The 22032-nt window shown below is 40.8% G+C and overlaps 1 protein-coding gene across 1 annotated transcript in view; it reads left to right on the forward strand.

The window, feature by feature from the left end:
* The window catches only part of IFT88 (intraflagellar transport 88), a 29407-nt gene continuing 7375 nt past the window's right edge, over positions 1-22032 (forward strand). The window contains exons 1-23 of the mRNA XM_072134277.1: positions 1-211; positions 1203-1325; positions 2835-2897; positions 3157-3213; positions 3941-3994; positions 4134-4197; positions 4277-4346; positions 5960-6050; positions 6135-6239; positions 6407-6509; positions 9207-9321; positions 9421-9652; positions 10816-10886; positions 11631-11717; positions 12326-12425; positions 13557-13643; positions 14651-14837; positions 16328-16436; positions 16733-16883; positions 17058-17173; positions 17960-18012; positions 18837-18902; positions 19592-19698. Coding sequence (XP_071990378.1) covers positions 1239-1325; positions 2835-2897; positions 3157-3213; positions 3941-3994; positions 4134-4197; positions 4277-4346; positions 5960-6050; positions 6135-6239; positions 6407-6509; positions 9207-9321; positions 9421-9652; positions 10816-10886; positions 11631-11717; positions 12326-12425; positions 13557-13643; positions 14651-14837; positions 16328-16436; positions 16733-16883; positions 17058-17173; positions 17960-18012; positions 18837-18902; positions 19592-19698 — 2175 coding nt within the window. The 5' untranslated portion in view covers positions 1-211; positions 1203-1238. The remainder of the gene's footprint in view (positions 212-1202; positions 1326-2834; positions 2898-3156; positions 3214-3940; positions 3995-4133; positions 4198-4276; positions 4347-5959; positions 6051-6134; positions 6240-6406; positions 6510-9206; positions 9322-9420; positions 9653-10815; positions 10887-11630; positions 11718-12325; positions 12426-13556; positions 13644-14650; positions 14838-16327; positions 16437-16732; positions 16884-17057; positions 17174-17959; positions 18013-18836; positions 18903-19591; positions 19699-22032) is intronic.

Genomic DNA, 22032 nt, shown 5'->3' on the forward strand with positions numbered 1-22032 from the left:
GGTTGCCCGGCAACTAGAGCGGCGTTTGCAGGGTCCTCGAGGTGAGAATCATGTGAGGTGGCCCGCACCAATCAGAGTGCAGCTATACCGTGTGCGGTGCATGCTGGGAGCGATATCCTTGGAGCTTACGTTAACAACAACACAACTGACGTATGTGCGGTAACGGGTGCGGTATCTGAAGGCGGATTGACGCTGCGTTACTTGGCCACAGGTAATAACATAGAGCTGGATATTACTGTGGAGGAGTTCGGTTGTAGCACCACAAGTATCAGCATGTGACAGGCCTGGCTGCGTCTTGTAGCCCTGCATCACATTCACCATGACGATGTACATGGATATTCCTGCAGATGATGATACATCTCATAAGATGAGGCTTGTAAAGCCGCGGGACATGACCTGCTTAGGTGACGCAAGTGTGACCAGCATCTGACTCTTGAGCCATTAGGTTCCACTATAGAGACCCGGCAGGAGGAGAATTTGAATAAAGGCTCATTTTTAATGATACATTTATTATACATTGTGTCGTACTATATAAATAAGGTATTTAACCCTGCAAAAACCCTGAAATCTAAAGTAACATCAAGGCTATACATGGACAGTGTGCAGTGCACGTACCCATGGAGGTCTGAGACCAATGCCCCTATAATTGACCTTAGATTACTAGAGAATCCTGGTGGCCTTACACTAATGTGTGAATCAGAGACAGAGCTTCTCCTGACAGGGCAATAATAATCCCCACAGGGAATCATGGTTTAATATCCCAGATCTCCAAATATCATCTCTGTGGTGCCGTAATAAAATCCCAAACACTTATACATACCTATATCCCCAAAAAAATGCAATGAGGCAGCACTCCAGTAAGTATAAAGGTGATCTTTATTCACCCATGGCAAAATAAGGTGCAATGTTTCAGCTCATCCATAGAGCCATTATCAAGCATGCCTATAGATGACTCTGATGAGCTGCTTTAGACCCATTGCTGTTGCTCCTGGCGCCTACACAATACTTGTCTTTCCATTCATCTCAGAAATCCTGCGATAAGCTCTAGGAGAATGCACCAATTCTATGGCTGATGCATTCATGACACTTACTGGAGCACTGAGAATATAGGATATCACAGCCAAAATCTCCCAGCCTTAAGTAAGCTATGGTTGACAGATTAGTGTAAAAATGTCCTCATCTCTTTCTTTCACTTGCCATAGTTTCCAGCCTTTACCTCCTCCGTTGCGGATCTCACAATGCGTCACGTTCATCTGGCGACAGAAGAGGATGAAGAGGATATATATTCTGGTTACAATGATTACAATCCCACCTTTGACACAGAGGTCAGTTCTATCTATTAGGATTTTGTTACATTATAAGGTGAAGTTTATATCTATATGCTATAATAGAATACACTTTTCTATAATAGCTACACTTTTAAATGACCTAATACTTATTATCAAATGACCTATTGTAAATTACCTAATATACTGCCCTCAACACATACATTATAGAAAACATGAGCTAAAGTAGCCAGCCCCTTTAAACTGCTGGCTCAGCTAGTAGTGTCAATGAGATCACCTCAACGCTGGAAGCTGGAGCAGGGTAAATTATTTTTTTATTTATTTCTTACACCCAGCCTGGGGGTTTACTTAATTCCTGGAAACCCCATTTAAAGAGAACCTACCACCACGAATCTACCTATAAAGGTAGATCGGGTGGTAGGTGGATGTAAGGGATGTGAGGATAGCTCTTTTTAGAGCTAATCCTCACGTCCCCGCTAACTTTTGGGAAACTTTATTAACCTAATATGTAAATTTAGTTATGCGGCTACTGGGGCGTGGAGTAGCCGGCACGAGGCTACACAGCGCGGCTACTCCACGCCCCAGTAGCCACATTACTCCTCCTACCCTGTTGTGTCCGGCGCGCAGCTCCTCGTAGCTGCGCGCCCTCGTCCGATATGATGGCGTTCTGCGCATGCGCAGAACGCCGGCTGAGCAGTCCCAGCTCCGAGGACGGAGCTACTGCGCATGCGCAGTAGCCGGCTTGGCAGACGAGGGCGCGCAGCTACGAGAAGCTGCGCGCCGGACACAACAGGGTAGGAGGAGTAATGTGGCTACTGGGGCGTGGAGTAGCCGCGCTGTGTAGCCTCGTGCCGGCTACTCCACGCCCCAGTAGCCGCATAACTAAATTTACATATTAGGTTAATAAAGTTTCCCAAACGTTAGCAGGGGCGTGAGGATTAGCTCTAAAAAGAGCTCTCCTCACGTCCCTTACATCCACCTACCACCCGATCTACCTTTATAGGTAGATTCGTGGTGGTAGGTTCCCTTTAAGTAAAATTGACAAAAAAGTGTATTTATGGCAAATCCATGGGATATTCCATCAGTGTCTGAGGAATGTGGTTCCTACTTGTGACACCCATATGCATCTTAACCCCGTGTCTCAACTTCTATTGGACTTTCATGAATAGCTGAAAGTGGGGGCTTGGAGCTTACATAGGCATTTTCGATGGCTGCAGTGAACTATGAAGCAGTTGTGCATGCATAATTCTCTCCTTTTGCTCCTGAGAGAGAAATACCACTGTAAAGAAGCTTTATGTGTCATGACTGGCAATTAAATAAAGGGGTAAAATATAAGGCTTGTATTCAACTTTCTGTGTTTAATAGCTAAAAAAAATGGTGCAATGAAAGTATAACTGAAGGTATCCTTTAAAAAGTCTGCAAAGGTTGTAAGGAAAACTTGGACCCCGGTGTGAACTGGTGCTAAATTGTAAAAATGCAATTTGCAGTAGAAATTGTATGTTTTTGTATCCTTTGTAATTCATATATGTTTCTTGCTTTTCGTTTAAGGATTTAGACAACGACGCAGCTTTTCAGCAGGCAGTTAAGACAAGTCATGGACGGAGACCTCCGGTATGTTGTATGTTACGCTGATATTTGCTCTACTGTTACTAGAATGTTCTTTCTGTAGATATCGAAGTGTCTCCAGTTAATAGCACCAATTACTTGTGATTACATAAATGGCTTGTCTTGTCAAGACAGCCCTTTCCCTTGTGTATATCATTGAAAGGCTAGTGCGTTTACTCCTTCCTGGCAAACTGACCCCATGTAAAAAAAAAAAAAAAGTTGCGCAGTGTTGTATAATTGTTACATTAATGTATTTTATTTAAAGATTACAGCAAAGGTACCAGGAACTGCTGCAGTGCGTCCTCTGGGAACTGGATTTGGTGTAAGTATTTTATTGCTTTTGTCATCTAATGTTGTGGATCCTCATCTTCAGATCTTACACACAGTATATTCTGTTAAAGTAGTGGTCCACTGAACAGTTTTTCCAAGTATTAGCTGTTAGGGGGGACATAGCCTGAAGCATTTGTTTCCGTGTCCCTGTTGCCTGGGGAGGATTAAGACTGCTATGAGCCATGTGCTGTATGAATATCATTGCCCTTACGAGTCTGGCATTCACTTCCAACATTTGATACTAGAATCAGCTTCTTGAGGAATGGAGGATGTGTTACCTGCTTTCAATCTGCACTTTCAGGACCTTTAGAGGACCTTCAAAGGTCCTGAATGGCTCTTGTCTACATGTGTATTGTGAGCAGGAACTGATGCTACTTTTGGATGAAGGTTCCTCAGTTTAAAATATGGTGGTTGGTTTCGGTGGCCATTGGTTCCCCTAGATTCCTTGGGCCCTGGGCTACCACCCGCCTATATTATAATCCACTACTGCCTGTTGTAGTCAGAAGCCATAACTACATCCGCTTGTACTCTTCACTTTTAGTGGAAGCCGCAATCCCAGTAGAGATGATGGAGCCAACTCTTTCGGCTTTGTGTTTATATGATGCTGGAAAGTTATTTGGTCCTATATCCAACCCTCGCACACATCAATCCACACAGTCGGTTCTTAACATAGACCATAAATATTCTATTTCTATTATTTTTTAATTTTCTTTCTGCAGCCTAGAGTGAACCTTTCTTCATCTATGGGAAGACCAATGACTGGGGCAGTTCAGGTATAATATAATAGTCATTTCAAACAGGCATATTAAAAAAAAATTGTGTTTGTAGTACTATTTTGCTTATAGATATTAGTATGAGCCGTAAATCCAGTTGTAGATCTGTCTCATGTATGTATGTACACGTGTTTTGCAGGATGGAGCAGCTCGACCCATGACAGCTGTGCGTGCGGCTGGGTACACTAAGGCAGGGTTTAGAGGTACATTTCAATTATGTTGGGGATAAAGGGGAAAAACTAGGACAAGTAGCTTATTTACATAGGACTGCTTTTTATGTAGGTTCTTCTTTTGATCCGTTGGGTCAGTCTCGAGGTCCTGCTCCTCCTCTTGAGACCAAGAGTGAAGACACGTGAGTTACTATTTGCTTCTTTAATAATTATTTGGATTAATATGGATTTCTGGGACACATTGAGGTACAGTAGTATAGTATAGTAGGTCATTAATATCAGACTGCTGGGGGTCTAAGACCTGTTACCTCGTCTGATAAGCTGTTAAAGGGGTTTTCCCACGGAGACAAGTTAGGCCCTATCCAAGGGATAGGGCCTAACTTACTATTCAGTGGGCATCTCAGTGCTGAGACCACCACAGATCACAAAAATGAGGGGTCCGACCGACCCCTTGTTGCTTCATGAGACTAATGGAGCAGACGGCCGCACATGACCGTTCTTCTCCATTTATCTTTATAGGGCTGGCGAAGAACTGTGAGTGCGGCTCTCAACCATTTCTGTCAGCTCCACAGAGATTAATGGAGCAGAACGGTCATACGCGGCCGTCTGCTCCATTAGTCTGAGGTGAAGCAAGGGGTCGGTCGGACCCCTCGTTTTCGCGATCTTTGGGGATCTCGGTACTGAGACCCCACGGTTCAGCAAGTTAGGCCCTATCTTTGGGAGAACCCCTTTAAAACACTACACCTTTTCACTACATATAAAGCACGGTGCTATATGTTGTATTGTTGATGTACTTGGTATTGCAGCTTTCCCTCATTCACTTGAATAGGAATGAGCTTTGAAAACAGACAGTGACTACTGGATGTAATGCCAGAGACCTGATCAAGCTGATCCATCTGGTTTCCAGGCTTTGGACCCCTACAGATTTAATAAGTGCAATGATAATTTGTTAGTCTGGAGATAACGTGAGAATAACACCCATCATGAGAATAGGACCCCCAGCAATTAGGATAATGGGGATCTCGTCTTCACTAACTGGTGGATGGCAGGACGAACTTGTGCCTAGCCATTCGTTTCACTTCTATTGGATCTGCTGCAGATAACCGAGCATGTTGACTCCACCAACTAGAAAGTTTTTGCTTTAATATGGATTGGGGGGAAAACTTCCCAAGTTGGGACAGTACTTTCAACAATAAAGCACAAGCATATATCTATATTCATTGCCAAATATTTCGTACAATAAAGTTGGAACCAAACTTCTACATTCACTAGATGTCCTTAAACTATTATCCGGATGGGGACCAGAAGTCCCATGGCAGATTTGGTGGCGATGGGTCCTATGTTGGGTTCCATGGGACCTTTGTCTGCCCTCAAGCCACAAACACTGATATAAATTACAAAGATTTATAAAAACATCAACTCGTGCTGATTGTTCACTTTCTTGGAGTTCTGTGTCTAGTTTTCTTGCCAAATTCTTTCACCCTTTCAAGGTGACGCAGTGTACACTAGGGGGAGCCATTGTATTGTGACAAACCAAAGAACACTTTTTTTTTTAACATTATTTTTTTGACCTGCTTAAGATGCACTAATGTTAAGAATTGGACACTTCTTAATAATTTTGACCGATTTCTGCCCAAGCCATACAACATAAAATGAAATCTATTCCACCTAGAAGCATTGCCTTTTAAAGGGATTTTCTGGGAAACTTCTTCTGGGCAAACACAAATATTTGGTCACCGGTCCAGAACCATTGTTCTACTTCTTTCCGGTGTCCTTTATCTCCTCTCTTTCATAGACCTGAAGAAAAGATAAGACAATTGGAGAAGAAGGTTAATGAATTAATAGAAGAAAGTTGTATTGCAAATAGTAATGGAGATCAAAAGCAGGTGAGCAGTGTGGTTACAGACCAAGTGTATACATGTATTCTATTCTTTTGCTGTATAGTATATTATTATAATACCGCACTATAGGCATTGGAGAAAGCTAAGGAAGCTGGGAGGAAGGAGAGAGTCTTGGTCCGACAAAGAGAACAGATCTTATCCCCTGAGAATATTAACCTGGATCTCACATACTCTGTAAGTATAATGATAGCAATATCCATCACTAAAAATAGGAAATAACTTTTGACTGTATCATCATTGATGTAAAGTATAATGTTTATAGCATCTAAAACAATTTAAAAAAATAGTGATAAGTGTAATAATAACAAAAGAAATCAATTTATTTCTGTGTTATTTAACAGGTGTTGCTTAACTTGGCGACCCAGTATTCAGCCAATGAGATGTATGCAGAAGCCCTCAATACTTACCAAGTCATTGTGAAGAATAAGATGTTTAGTCATGCCGGTATGTACCCTGTTGAATGAAGATTTCTGACTTGACTTTGTGGTAAAGGGCAGAATTTGTATAATGAAATAGGTTGTATTAAAAACATTGTTCTAAATTTTTATTGTTACCCCCTATACACAGGATATCTTATCAGTGAGGGTCCAACTGCTGAAACCCCCATGAGAATGTAACCTTGCAGTTCATGAGAATCAGGGTACTATTCTCACTAAATGATGGAGCGTCATGTCAACCATGGGTCCTGTCACTCAATTCAGTAGTAGGGGAGCACCAGAAATTCCTGAGCACAGTGCTCAGCTTACTCCGATGCCCTCATAAAATGTGTATGGAGGGCAGAATGCAAGCTCGACCCATTGCTTAGTGAGAACAGACCCCCTTTTTCTCATGATTAGTGTGAGTGCCTTTAGTCTTCCATCGATGTTATTCCTTATTCTGCGAAACTTGGAAAAGCTCTCTAAATGTGAACCTGTTGCTCTGAGCTAATGAGTTCAGTAGAGAGTGTCACTTAATGGGGTTGTCTGAGAATAAGCAAAAAATAGCGCAGTCGTTGAGGGGTGGGGGGGGCTGCGTAAAAAAAAATAAACTAGTTCTTACCTGGCCCGCCTGCTGTTCCACGCCACAGTCCCTCCATGACTTTGCCCCTGTTTGTTTGCACGGGAACACAGGCCTGATTCAGCGCTGGGACATGGTGATGGGTGGGCGTACGGGAAGGCTGTTAACAAACGTGCATGGGATGGGGGGACCGCGACATGAGTCCTAGTACTAGTTTCTTTTTTTATGAAGCCCCTGCTCCCCGCCCCCACCTTTCTTCCCCACAGCCACCTTGCTATACTTTTGCTTGCTCTAGGTGGATCCGAACAGTCAAAAAACACTTATCCCCTATCCTTTTGTTTTCGCGCAACCTGTTTAATGATTGACAGTCTGTCTTAGTCAAGCACAAATGCAGAAATCACTGTCAACCTGAGTAGGACTGCTCTAAAGCCATAATGACCAGCAAGTCAAACAATTATTAGGCAAGTTGCGCTTAAGTTTCTCCTTAAAATAAAAAAATATATATACTTAAGTATAAGCCTAGTTTTTCAGCACAAAAAAAATGTGCTGAAAACCCAAATTCGGCTTATACTCGAGTAAAAAGTATATGGGTTTTACCAGGTTTTTGTGGTAAAATTAGGGGCCTCGGCTTATACTTGGGTCGGCTTATACTCGAGTATATACGGTATATATATTCAATATTTTACATGACCTGTAACATTATGTCTGCAGATTGGGCTGGGTATTTTTTTGGGTAGCACTTTAAAGCCAGAAATATACATGGAATGACCACTCATGACGGGTGGAGATGGATGTCATACAGTCCATATTACTGAAAGGTGTTTTGAAGTTGTAGCAGACCTTGTCACCTGTCACACAATGCTTTCATGTTTCCTGATTGTATATGTGAGACTTTACATAGATCTGTAGATAAGCCTGCTGCATTATCCCTACACTGTATGTTCATACACACTGCTGCACTGCATATAAAACTACGTATGGATGGGGGAAGGGGCTGTACAGGGCAACTGGGGTCTTCAGGCCAGGATAAGACAGGCTTAGTGTTTACTTGGCTTGGAAGCGCTAGGTGTTTTAGCCACAGGAATGTTCCTGACACAGGGGAGGACTGTTCTCTACGTGAAGGTAATTTTATACCTTCCAAACCAGAGAGCACATGATTTTTTTGTCACATTATGAGATAAAAATGACAAATCTTGGGCCAAAATCTATAAAAAAAAATATTTTGCTTACAGAAACTTATATTTATTTTGCATTGATTAGAGATAAAACCCTTCTAATATCTTAAGATGTTTATCCTGAGGATAGCGGATAAATTCTTCCAACCTCTGGGAAGAATAGGGGAGGTTCGTATAAATCCCATTAAAGGAATTCTACCATCAAAATCCATCATGACAAGCCAGGGACACTTGCTCATAGATCCAGGCTCCATGACTGTGGTAATCTTCTTATATTTGTTATCTAAGGCCGCCATCCTTCTAATATCAGCTTTTAAAATTATGCAAATGAGCCTGAAGGGTTCCTGACAGTGTTAACAGAGCCTCTTGGTGCTGCAGATTCACAGGCTGTTGCACCTGTTGTTTCCACCTCCCCCTGCTCCCTCAGCACATCTCCCTCACACTGTGTGCTGAAACTTCATCTGTTGCGGTGAGATTACATCGGGAAGAGGGAAGTGCCGAGAGAGTAGAAGGGGAGGGTGAGATAGTGTAACAGCCTGTAAAGCCAGAGCATGGAGGAACTCTGGAAACCCAAAGCAATTCAAACTCATTTGCATAATTGTAAAGGTCGATTTTAAAAGGAAGGCAGCCATGGATAACAAATATAAGAAGATTACCACAGTCACAGTTCCTGGATCTATGAGTAAGTGTCCCTGGTTCATCATGATGGATTGTGATGATAAATTTACTTTAAGCTGTCCAATATTGAATAAGACTTCCAGGATCAGCAGTGGTATATCTGTGATGGTACTAACCCAAAGGATAAAATGATTACCGTAAGTCATCTGGATCTTAAAAATTAAATTCCACCACTTGGATAGTAGGAATTTTGCTCCATACGCTGTGCTAAAAATGGTTAATAAGGCCAAAATCCAAATAACAATATAATTCGAAATGAATCATTTATAGAAGAAATTACTTTTTCTTTCAGGTCGTCTAAAGGTGAACATGGCAAATATCTATTTGAAACAGAGGAACTACTCCAAAGCTATCAAATTTTATCGCATGGCTCTAGATCAGATTCCTGGTGCCCATAAGGAGATGAGGTCAATAATTGTCTTACATACATTATATTACATAGAAAAAATATCATGTTATTATATATTTCATTGTGTCCAACATCTATCACTTCTGTGCTGCTATAGGATAAAGATAATGCAGAATATCGGAGTGACTTTTGTAAAAACTGGGCAGTATGCGGACGCCATCAACAGCTTTGAGCACATCATGAGCGAATCTCCAAATCTGAAAGCTGGCTTTAATCTAATCCTGTGTTATTTTGCTTTGGGAGATCAAGACAAAATGAAGAAAGCCTTCCAGAAGCTGATAGCAGCACCTCTCGGGATTGATGATGAAGACAAGTATATTTCTCCTGGTGTAGGTAGCAGTATACAGTGTATTTAAAAAAAAAAAAAAAGCATTTCTTTATTTTTAATCTATTGTCAAATAACAAAGGAATTGTACCTTGAAATGGACAACGCAGAACAGGATGGCGTCCTACAGGATTGTGCTTACAGATCTGTAACACAGCATGGTAGTTATGTGTATGAATACTAGGCATTGGAAGGGATTGGCCACTTATTCCAAACTTCATTAGGGTAAGTGTAAGACCCTAATAGCATCACCCATCAGGAGCCATGGCCCTTTTATGTCCTGCTGGATTCCAGTGGAAGGAGGGAGCAGTTCAGTCATTACTGTCTTACCAGCTCACTGCATAATAAACAATCCCATATCAATGGTTGGCAGGACAAGTATAATTTGGGAGCACTGGCTCCATTTATGGGGATGTATATCCAATGTACATCCCCAGACTGTCTGTGTGAAAGGGGCATTACTCTGTCAAAGTTTGGTGTAAGTGGCCATCCCCTCGAAGGTTCAAGTTGCTTTTATGTAAAGGGAACCCATCACCAGCTTTTATCCCGCTTAACTAAAAGCACTCACAGGTAGGGTATGAAATGTGCTTTCTAGAATTCCTGTTTTTAGGTTAAATCTCCTCTGTCCCCTTTTGTTAGAAATAAGCCACTTTTAAGTGCTGCAGGGAGAGTGTCACTTCAGACATATATCATTCTCTTGCAGCTAAAACCAATCGAGATATTCTGGAATGGGATCTTTATTTGGAGTTGGTAACCCCAACTATGTCACTAATTTCCTGTATATCTGGTTCTGCAGCACACAGAACCACAATCCTGGTGCTATTTTACCCATCAGTTTTACCCTCTACAAGCTGTATGTGTGTCTTTTTGAGTTGAGTTGTTTGGTGGGTATCTAGCTACGCTTTTATTTACTTGAAACCCTCCCCCTTCCACAAACTTCTATGCAAACTGATACATGAGGGGAGACAAGTAATTGGAAAAAAAAGGGCTTTCCCCTGATAATATAAGTTTTTTTTGTAGTCTCTTATACAATTGATTTATGCAAAGTTTGTTGCAAAGTTACCGACCATTTATTGAGCTGTTCAGTGCAAGCATTATTTGTCTGTAAGGATTATGTAGCTGTAGACATGTGGTAAAAGTCTGAACTTATTTATTTATTTTTTTAAGGATGATCCTCATACAAATTTATTAATAGAAGCTATTAAAAATGACAGTCTGCATCAAATGGAACGAGAAAGGTAAGAAGATCTCATGAAATATATCTATGGGACAGTTCTTACCTCCGTTTTGTCTTTGGTGTTTTGCATTGTTTTTTTGGAGCCAAAAACGGGAGTGGTCGAACAAAGTCTTTCCATTATACCTTACCTCAAAGTAGTTGCCTGACAAGGGTTTGGCTCACAATAACTGATGCAAATAACTGAAGACCCAACTGAGATGTGCACTGGGCCTAACATGTAAGGTTAGAATTTCAGTGCTTTCTTCTTGTTAATATAATGGCAGACACTGGGATTCTTGAGAGTTTATCATTGTGCTAATAGTATCTAGTTATCCGGTCTTGGACTTAATCACAGTAAAGTTGACATGCATTTTTCAACCATGGAAGACATCTTCCACAGTCTACATAGCCCATAAAGTAATTAAGGCAGATCTAACAATTCATGTTACGTGGCTTAAAGTCACAGCTCTCTGGCCTTTCTCCTCTAGGGATCTCGGATGTAAGGTGTTGTGTGTAGGATACTTCCATTGAAGTTTAGTGTGGAACTCAGCATTAAAGTTTTGCCATGTAAGGGGCTCCCATATTCAGCCCTTACTGAAATATGTTTTACAGTAGAATACCCATTTATCCAGAGGAGAACACCAGGAACCAGAGTATTTCCAATATGTCTTTGGTGGGCACATACGAGATTGATGGAGTGTGTTATTATATATTAATCCATCCATGACGCCTAACTTTTCTTCCTCTTCTTCTTCCAACCCATTAGGAAAGCATTGGCTGAAAAATATATCATGACGGCAGCAAAGTTAATTGCACCCGTTATTGAAACCTCGTTTGATGTTGGCTATGACTGGTAAGATATGTTATTGGCTTGTTTAAAGGGGTTGGCCAATTAATAATACACTTTAACAATGTAAATAAAAGGCCCTAATAGGACCACCCATATTGTGTAGAGTTGATGTGTTGTAGTGATATCAATTGGTTAAAAGTGCTTTCCAGCAAATTAACATCCATGGTGACTTCCCGCTCCAAAGTTTCCATCGCAGGTTGCTCCCTCAGCTCAAATAAAAACGTCCCCTGGCTGATGTCACCAGTCACATACTATTTGGGGCAGAGCACAGCTGGTTAGGTAGATATTATATTTGTACATTTTGCCCAGCCCTATCCTGTATTTATTTATATGGTCACATTTTTATATATCTGGATACTCTGTGTTGTATACTATGGATTGACCACCACCATGTTGTTTGTTTTTGTGGATTTTAACGTTTGTTTTTAATGTCCATTTTGATCTCCCTTATGTGTATTAATAAAGATTTATACTGCATTATTGACTATACGGTTTTTTGAGTACAGTTTTAGTCCTGTATGCTTATGTTGGTATTCACAGCAATGAACTGTACACATATATGACATTTTTTTATATGAAAGTCTAATATTACATGTGATTTTGGTTCCTAGGTGTGTGGAGGCAGTAAAGACATCCCAGTACGTAGAGCTGGCTAATGATTTGGAGATCAACAAGGCAATTACTTTCCTGAAACAGAAGAACTTTACCCAGGTATATTCTGCTTAATGACATTAACATACATCTATTATAATATCATCTTTCAAACTTTTAATGGGGTTGTACAAGGTTTTTAAGCTGTTCATTGAGGGTCCGACTGCTGGGACCCTCAAGGATCACGAGAACATGACTGCTGTTCTCCAAATTGCTGGGGCTCCTACTCTCCTGATTTGGTGGGGGTTTCAGTCGGACCTTCACCAATCAACTTGTTTTCCACTAACCCATGGAAAGGGAATAACTTGAAAACCTGGTACGACCCCTTTAAAGGGATTTTGTATCTGATAAACCACAGCTCTGGGTGTCCTTTTATGTGGCCACATAATCAAATGATTGTCCATGTAAGATATTAAAAGACTTGACCTACCAGGGTTGCTCCCTTTGTTATGTCCTACACCTTTAAAGTGCATATAAAAAGGGCTACCATTTGATGTAACCCCATCTTTTCACTTTAGATAAAAGGGGTTGTCCAGCACAGTACTTTATTTTTCATGACTTTCCCTAGGAGACAACAACCACGTATTTTCTGGGGCACATCTACCAGTACAACTGTCTCTGAGCTCTCTCAAAAAGCCACATTCTACTGAACTGAGCACAGCTTCACAAACTGTGTAGTGGCTGGAAAAGGTCCGACAGGCTCAATCTAATCTGGACTCCTCTTGGACAACTCCTTTGAATCTTGTTCTTTATAAATTGACTTTCAAAAGTTAAACTTTCTATGGATCTAAGATGGTATCATGCATCATCAACAAATGTACTGTGAAAAGAGGAAGAAATTCTATAGAGCAAGTCACAATATATACACTCCTCCCCCCACAAATGGGTATTTCTAGCCCATCTCTGACATATCCATTAACTGTGTTAAAGCCAGTTAAAATATTTTCTTACTTTTACTTTTTTTTTTCATATATCTTAAGTACATTTTCCAATAATGTCTCTTTATCTTTCACTCTGCCTGACCTTGTCAGTATGATATGGTATGTATTACATTGCTCTGTGGAGATAATATCATGTAGAGTAGTATTTAGATATCTTGGTGGACAGGCTCAGAGGACCAGTGATCACCCTCTTATGGAGGCTCTGCTCTAAGTTATGGGTGGTAAACCATATCCTTTTCTTTCTTTCTAGGCTGTAGAAACTTTAAAAATGTTTGAGAAGAAAGACAGCAGAGTGAAGAGTGCAGCGGCCACCAACCTATCATTCCTTTACTTACTGGTAAGTTTCTATTTTTGTAATCATTGGTTCTGGTAGAAGAAATTGAATGGACTCACACTTAGTTGTGCAGCAGCTACAGGTTTCAAGGATGAGGCTTTGATCATTTTAACATGTGTATCATTAAAAGTGGGAAATTGCTAGTGCAGCGATCTATATAGTAGTAGACAGAGAGAACCTCCAGCTCACCTCTTAGGTCCAGTAAGTCACGAGTACCCCTTGCTGCAAAGGTATAGTGATTGAATGAAAAAAGTTGAATGGCCAATAAAGCTGCAACTTTAATGGCAATACAGTAGATTAAAATGTTCAAAGTGACATCCAGTAAAACACCCTGTTTTGCTGGATGTCACTTTGATAATTTAAATGTATTGCAAATAAAGTTACAGCTTCTGCTGTTCGGCTGGTCCATTCAACTTTTTCCATTAGATCTATATAGTAGTCTCTCTGTATCCTACATATTCTACTTCTCTCTCTCTTCCCTCTATATTTTGTGTCATCTCCCTCATACCTGCTCTCCTTCTAATAATAGTGGTGGCCTTGTAGGCATTGGATGCCATGACAGCTGATAGTTTTGCCTTTGGTTTAGTAGAAATAAAAGTTAATGAAGGATTTCAATTACATGAAGTTATCCCCTATTCACAGGATATAAGATAATTTGCTGATCTGATGGGACCCCCGCAGATCTGGATGACAGGAGATTGTTGCACCCTTAAATGAATGAAGCAGCTGGACACACATGTGCCCGCTACTCTGTTCATATCTACGGTGCTGACAAAGTACTACTCCCATCGTGATGATTGAAAGCAGCGCAAGTGCATGCAGCTGCACAATTCATTTGGGGCTGCAATGAACTCCCGTTCTTGTGATCCGTTGTGGTCCTACCGCCGATCAGCAAGTTATTTCCCATCTGTGGATAAGGTTTTCTGCTGTGATCACCACACTGATTTGTGTTCAGATTTTCATTTTCAGTCCAGTCACCCCTCATCTTTCATGTCTGTATCTTCTTACAGGAAAAAGACTATACCCAGGCCGATGTGTATGCAGACTTAGCAGTTACATCTGATCGTTACAATCCATCCGCATTGACTAATAAAGGCAATTCACTTTTTCTAAATGGAGACTATGAAAGAGCCGCTGAATATTACAAAGAAGCTCTAAGGAACGACTCTTCCTGCACAGAATCACTCTATAATCTTGGTAAGAGGGCTCTGCCTTAAACTATACTGTATAGACTGTATGTTGGTCTTACTTACTATATGTAGTATATATATGGCATCATTTAATGCAGAAGCATATAGGTTCCTGTTGGAGATGACATGCTTATATTTAAAGGGGTTTTCCCACAAAGACAAGTTAGACTCTATCCATGGGATAGGGTCTAACTTGCTGATCAATGGGGATCTAAGTGCTTAGACCGCCACAGATCGCGAAAAGGAGGGGTCCGACTGATGGAGACTAATGGTGCAGACAACCGTGCATGACCCTTCTGCTCCATTAATCTCTTTGGAGCTGACAGAGATTGACGAGCACCGTTCTCATCAGCAAGTTAGGTCCTATCCCGTTGATAGGGCCTAACTTGTCTTCGTGGGAAAACCCCTTTAAGGACCATTATAGGATATATAATATATATTGTATATAGGAAAATGGAATGTTGTTAAAAAATGTATGTTGCAAACTTTTTTTCCTCCAGCTCAAATCCAACGATATTCAGACGGTGTTGCAATAAAATAAATGCTTTATTCAGGTCACATTAAAAGCGGGCAAATACATCATGAAGTCCTGGACTTCATGATGTCCTGGACTTCATGATGTATTTGCCTGCTTTTAATGTGACCTGAATAAAGCATTTATTTTATTGCAACACCGTCTGAATATCGTTGGATTTGAGCTGGAGGAAAAAAAGTTTGCAACATACAGCTACCACGCCAAGGCGAGGCGTATTCCGTGCTCTTCATCTTCCAGACGGGTTCACGTGGTAGGAGCTGAGACCACTTGCATCATTTTGTTAAAAAATGTACATTCATAAACCATTATATAGTTTAGCCAAAATGGTATGATATCATACATCCAGTAGTCAATACTTTAAAAGTGTTTTTAATACATTTTTATGCAATATCTATCCTTGGGATACATCAATAATATCAGTATAGTGGGGGATCTGATGTCTGGTACCCCTACTGATCAGTTTCAGTAATATTACATCAGTTAGTGCTAGTTCTGCTTCACAGGCCTGTCATGTCTATCTATCAGTCATGTGGCCTGTTTGTAATTCAGTGTTACTGAAGTTATAAAGGCCAATATGTAATACCAAGCACAGCCACTATACAATGAACTGTATTGTGCTTGGTGGAATGTGAAGAAGCCACAGTACTTCTGTTGAAGTCTGAAGTCTCTTATAGCAGGTTAGGGTTTTGGGGGTTAGGCACCTGTCAATTTGATATTAATCACAATTCCTATAGACCAAAAAAAGTACCCCTTTTAAACAATGCGGTGTGATGTAATTATATGTAACGTGTCAATGAAGCTGCAAATTTGAGGTAGGGAATTCTACAACTTTTTTTCCTCCAAATTAAATCCATATGTATAACCCCCCACCCCCCACCCCCCCTTTATAGATCCTGGTATTCTGTGAAGTCTCTGTGAAGCCTTTAGTCTCAAATAAAGATATGTATGTTTTTTTGTCTTAGGTTTGACGTACAAGAAATTAAATCGCCTGGAGGATGCTCTGGATTGTTTTCATAAACTCCATGCGATCCTGAGAAATAGTGCACAGGTTGTCAGCCAGATAGCTGACTTGTATCCTTACTGCAGTCATCTGTATCAAAGGGTTTGTATAGCACATACAGAAGTCATGAAAAGGCTATTATTCCTCTCTCCTACAGCACTGTCATACTGCACCTATGTGCCATTGGACCATTAAGGATCCCAAGAAAAAAGGGTCCATCCTGAATGCCGTTCATGAACATGTGTGACCACTACAGCTAGTGACTGGCTCAGCGGTCACATGCACAATGAATGGCGGCACTTCCAGTCAACCCCTTTAAATCTACTTGTTGGTTCCTAGTATATTTCCTTTAACCAAGTGACTACAGGTATGAAATGTTGGATGATCCTAATCAGGCAATCGAATGGCTCCTGCAGCTTAGAAACATTGTACCGACTGATTCCCATGCACTCGCTAAGCTCGGGGAATTGTACGATACACAGGGAGACAAGTCAGAGGCCTTCCACTACTACTGTGAGGTATTGTACAACATGTCTGGATTGTTTTATCAAAATCCCTACACCCTGGTTTTTATGGCCAGATGCTGTATCGTTCTCCTCTGTAAATTCCCTCCACTGTATACGCTGTATATGGTGCATGGCTTTGTCATTTCAGGGTTTTGGTGATGGTTACTGAATATGTCTTTCTTACAGTCTTATCGCTATTTCCCATCAAACATTGAAGTGATTGAATGGCTTGGCGCTTATTACATTGACAAGAAGTTCTGTGAGAAAGCTGTCAAGTACTTTGAGAGAGCTGCACTTATACAGTAAGTATCTGAAGTTACAAGGTTGGGGCATTATATGGCTTCCTACATACCGGCAAGAAGGAGGTGTAGTATGAAGCCAATGGATCCTAAATGCTGATTCCATGCTAAGAACCCCAACTATAAACTGTCCTTTATAGTAATAGTCTATTCATATGGCGAGGACATCCTCTACACACCACCACAAGATGGGCAGCCAGGGATGTTCGTATGATAAATGCTTATGTAAGAGATATAGGATATGCCATAAGTGACTGATGGGTGCAGCTCCCATCTTCAGGACTCTAATTTATAGGGAGAACAGTGGTCCTGTGAGTAAAACATACAGCCTATCACTATCAATCACTGTGTGTAGTCGGGATAATCAGTAAAGTTGATGATTACTCTGCCCACATTCCAATGTGTGTCTATAGTGATCAAACATGGACTATTCTATATACAGGCAGTCCCCTGGTTACAAGATAGGGTCCATAGGTAAGTTGTATTTGTATGTAAGTTGAAACTGTATATTTTATATTTGTAGTTGTAGACAAATTATTTTTTTTTGTCCCAGTGACAATTGGAGTTTCAAAATGTTTTGCTGTAAAGGGACCAAGGATTATCAATAAAGCTTCATAACAGACACCTTACAGCTGATCATTGCAGTCTGGGACTATAGTAATAGCATCCAGAGAGCTTCACCAGAGGTCACAGTGGGCAGAGGGGTCTGTCTGTAACTAGGGGTTGTCTGTAAGTCGGGTGTCTGTCTTTATATGTATAACTTCATTCATGTATATTTACCTTCTACAGACCCACCCAGGTGAAATGGCAATTAATGCTGGCAAGCTGTCACAGGAGAAGCGGTGGGTATCGCACGAAGGCGCTGGTGCCATGTTTTATACTATGATAAATTATACAGCACCAATCAATCAAATAGATTTGCCAGTCATGGGGGATTTTTGAGGAACTGGCTATAAATAACCCATGCACCTTCCTTGAGATTAGCTATCCTGAGATCAGAGGTGCAATATTTACACCCCTGGGGGGCCAGAAAGTCAGAAAATCTCTGTCACTGGGCTCAGCAGGGCTATATTTAGGCCAGGTGCAGCAGTAACATTTCTGTATGCAAACGGAGACCAGCGATGCTGTGAGAGGAAGAGAATGGTAAGTTCAAGATTTGTTTATTCACCCCCGATATTTCCTACAAATTTGATAATCCCAGACAAACCCTTTAAGACTTAAAACACCTGAACCAAGCCTCATGCAGATGTACCACAATATATGGTATTATTTTTTAGTTGAATTGTGTCAAACATCATTCAGTAGGACTGGCAACCATTATGGAAATTCAGTCTGAGGATAAATCTTGGTCCCCTCCAGATGTGGACTTGGATGGAGACCAGCCAATAACTCACTGCACATGTCATTGTCTGCTTTAACTCGTTCAGGGACCCAAAATGGTCTTTTTTTAAATATATTTTTGTTTTTATTTTCCAAGAAATTTAACATAAAGAAAACATCCAACATTAAGGGTACCCAGTCCCCTAGAATTCTTGGTTAACACCTGAAAACAAGGTTCATTGCTTAAAGAGTAAAGGGTTAAACAGGAAGCAGATATGGCCAATGTTGTCCTCTCTTTAATCCCCCTAACCATGTGATATTATGACATGCATTTTTTTTTCTTCAGGCAACTACCAGAAAGCGCTTGATAAATACAAGGAAATTCATCAAAAGTTCCCAGATAATGTTGAATGTAAGTAATATCTAGCAAAATCTATCTATACATTTTTTTTTTTTTAATATAGGATTCCCATGCATTGGGGGGGGGGATTACTAAAACTGGCGTCTTCATTGTCGTCCAAGAAGCATACCGCATGTCGGATTTACTAAGTGGGTCCTGCCATAGTAAATCTGAATGTCGGTCCACCACTTTCCCCTGATTTACGCAAAATTTTACTGCTTTAGACCAAATCGAGGTAAACCTACTCTAAATTTAAGGAGAAGTCACGCTCAAAGTGGGGTGTGGGCGCAAAGAAATTGCTAGAAATTCGCTGAAACACTGATTTTTTTACAAGTCAAGCCAGAAAACTGGTGGACAAGGCTTACCAAATCCCCCCCATTGTGTTTATATCGGGGGGCATTTATAATAGCCATCTCTCCAGATACGTCATGAGAAATTGCAGAAAAAGCTGGAGAATTTCAATACTGCTGGTGCGCCAGCCCTCTGCTGTCGGCCTAGACACCCTATCGTGGTGTGGAGGTGCTGGAGTTCGCAAAAAGAATTAAAAATGTATTGCTTTGAGCATGAAATTGTGCTTATTTCAGCGCTACTTTGTCAGTTTATGGTGTAGCAGCACTGATAAATCTCTCCCATTGTTTCTGTAATAGTTCTGTAATATCATTTAAATAACTAATTTATACACGTGACCTGATAATCCACAGGTTTGCGGTTCCTGGTGCGGCTCTGCACAGATATTGGCTTGAAAGAAGTTCAAGAATATACAACAAAGTTAAAGAAAGCAGAAAAAATGAAAGAGTTAAAGGAACAGGTAATATATATTTTAAGCCCCCCCCCCCTACTACCTCCAGTTTAGGATGGTGTGTACAGAAGGCAAGTTTTCAATTTTTCTGTATTTCTACAAAATGAAAATCTTAGTTTTTTTTTTTTTTTTTTTTTATAAATAAACTGATCTAGATGATGTTCATGGGTTAATCTGTTTTAGTCCGCTTAAAATAGAAAACATTATTTTGGGAGCATAAGGAGTTGATTTTGAGAGACTGCTGTATGTCATCTGTGCATGCCTGCAAGTATTGTTGAACAGCTCAAGGAAGCGGATACATTGATCCCAATGGAGTGATCCAGTGGGTAAAAAAAAAAAAGCAAATCCAGCTGAAAAATAGAGACTATGGAGAAGATTAACTATCTGGTCTAAATGTACAGACCAGACGGATGCACCAGATTTATCACAGTGGCTGATGACATTTTATAAATCAGACATAGCAGGAGAGATGAGACAAACTCTTTTAAGGTACATCCACTCGTTCAGTTTTTTAGATGCTGTTTTTGAAGCCAAAATCAGGTGTGGATCATAATGGGTGTGAACGTATCATAGTGAGAAGCTGCTCCTCTTTTTTCACTCCGTTTTTAAAGAGAACCCGTCATGCAAAATAACCCCTCTAAACTAAATATATTTTCATAAACTGCCATTAGAAAGCATTGCCTCTATCCCTTCATTGTCCCTCTACATGCCTGTACACCTAAGCAATGAGGTCCTAAAGCTGTATGCAAATGACCTGTGAAATGTCCAATGAAGCATTAGCATATTCAAGCTGTCCACTCTATTCATGAGTGGGAGGCACAGCCACACCCCCAGTGCTTGATTGACAGCCTGTATAATGATGTGAGGCTGTATACTGTGTGTGTGTGTACAGGAGAGATATAGCAGCCATGTTACAGCAGAACATGTCAGATTCATGTGTAGCTGATGTCTGTGTCTCTCACCTGTATATTAGGAGGATGCAGCATGTCAGCAGATGCAGCACACACACTAGCAATGCTTTACTATACATTACACACAGACATGAGCAGGGGGAGGAGAGGGGAGGGGTAACAGCGGTGACATCACTGCCTCTGACCATGTGACCAGCCTAATTTACATGATAAAAAATAGATGATTTTACAATGAATAATGTATGAAATAACTAGATAAAGGCTGGGATGGGATCCTTGTGAGCTGCTCCAACAGGTAGTAGTGACAGGACAAGTGACACAGACCTGATGACAGGTGTCCTTTAAGCGTGTGCTTTCAGTCCATTTAAAAACGCATTCATGCATTTTTAAAACGCATCTGTTTTTGACCGTTTTTGTCAGTTTTCCCAATTATCTTAATCGAAAAACAGGTTGTAAGCAGCCTGTAAACGGACTGAAAGTGCATGCTTAAAAACTGAGGCCACACGTCCTGTGTTCAGTCTGTTTTAACGCATGTGTTTTCAGTCCGTTAAAAATTGCATACGTTTTGAAAACGCGTACGTTTTTGAGCGTTTACCATGCATTTGGCTGCTTAGAACCTGATTATCTATTGAGATAAACCGGTTCTAAGCAGCCAAACCAATGGTAAAGGTAAAAAATGGATACGTTTTTTAACAGACCAAATACGCCATGTGTGGCATCACCCTACGGGTGCATTCACACACTGTATGCCCGCCATGTGCTGGAGAGGAGAAGGAAGTGGCGCACGGCCGCACACTCACAGAAAAATAGAGCATGCCCTATCTTTTTGCTGTGTGCGACCCGGATTGGTGCCTCACATGTGTTGCACCATATCGGCGCTGTACCGCTATTGCCGTCAATGGGGGCAAATTTGCGGCCTCATGTACGTCCCCGCAGACGGCCATGTGAATGAACCCTAAGGGTGAAGACACACATGGCGTTTTTGGGCCGTTTTTAGTGCGTTTTCAGATGGTAAAAACCGCATGCGTTAAAAAACCCATGCGTTTTTGACAGGTTTGAGCAATTATCTTAATTCAAACTGGTCAAAAACGCATGCGTTTTCAAAAAACGCATGCGTTTTTTAACGATCTGAAAACGCACTTAGTAAAAACGGCCCAAAAACTGCCTAATGGTGAAGACACACATGGCGTTTTTAGGCAGTTTTTGGGCCGTTTTTACTAAGTGCGTTTTCAGATCGTTAAAAACACATGCGTTAAAAAACGCATCCGTTTTTTTAAAACGCGTGCGTTTTTTGAAAACGTGTGCATTTTTGTCCGTTTTCATTGCTCAATTTCGGAAAAACTGACAAAAACGCACGCGTTTTCAAAAAACGGATGCGTTTTTAAAAACGGATGCGTTTTTAAAAACGGATACGTTTTTTAACGCATGCATT

The sequence above is a fragment of the Engystomops pustulosus genome, chromosome 2 (genome assembly GCF_040894005.1).
Source record: "Engystomops pustulosus chromosome 2, aEngPut4.maternal, whole genome shotgun sequence".
NCBI classification, from domain to species: Eukaryota; Metazoa; Chordata; class Amphibia; order Anura; family Leptodactylidae; genus Engystomops; species Engystomops pustulosus.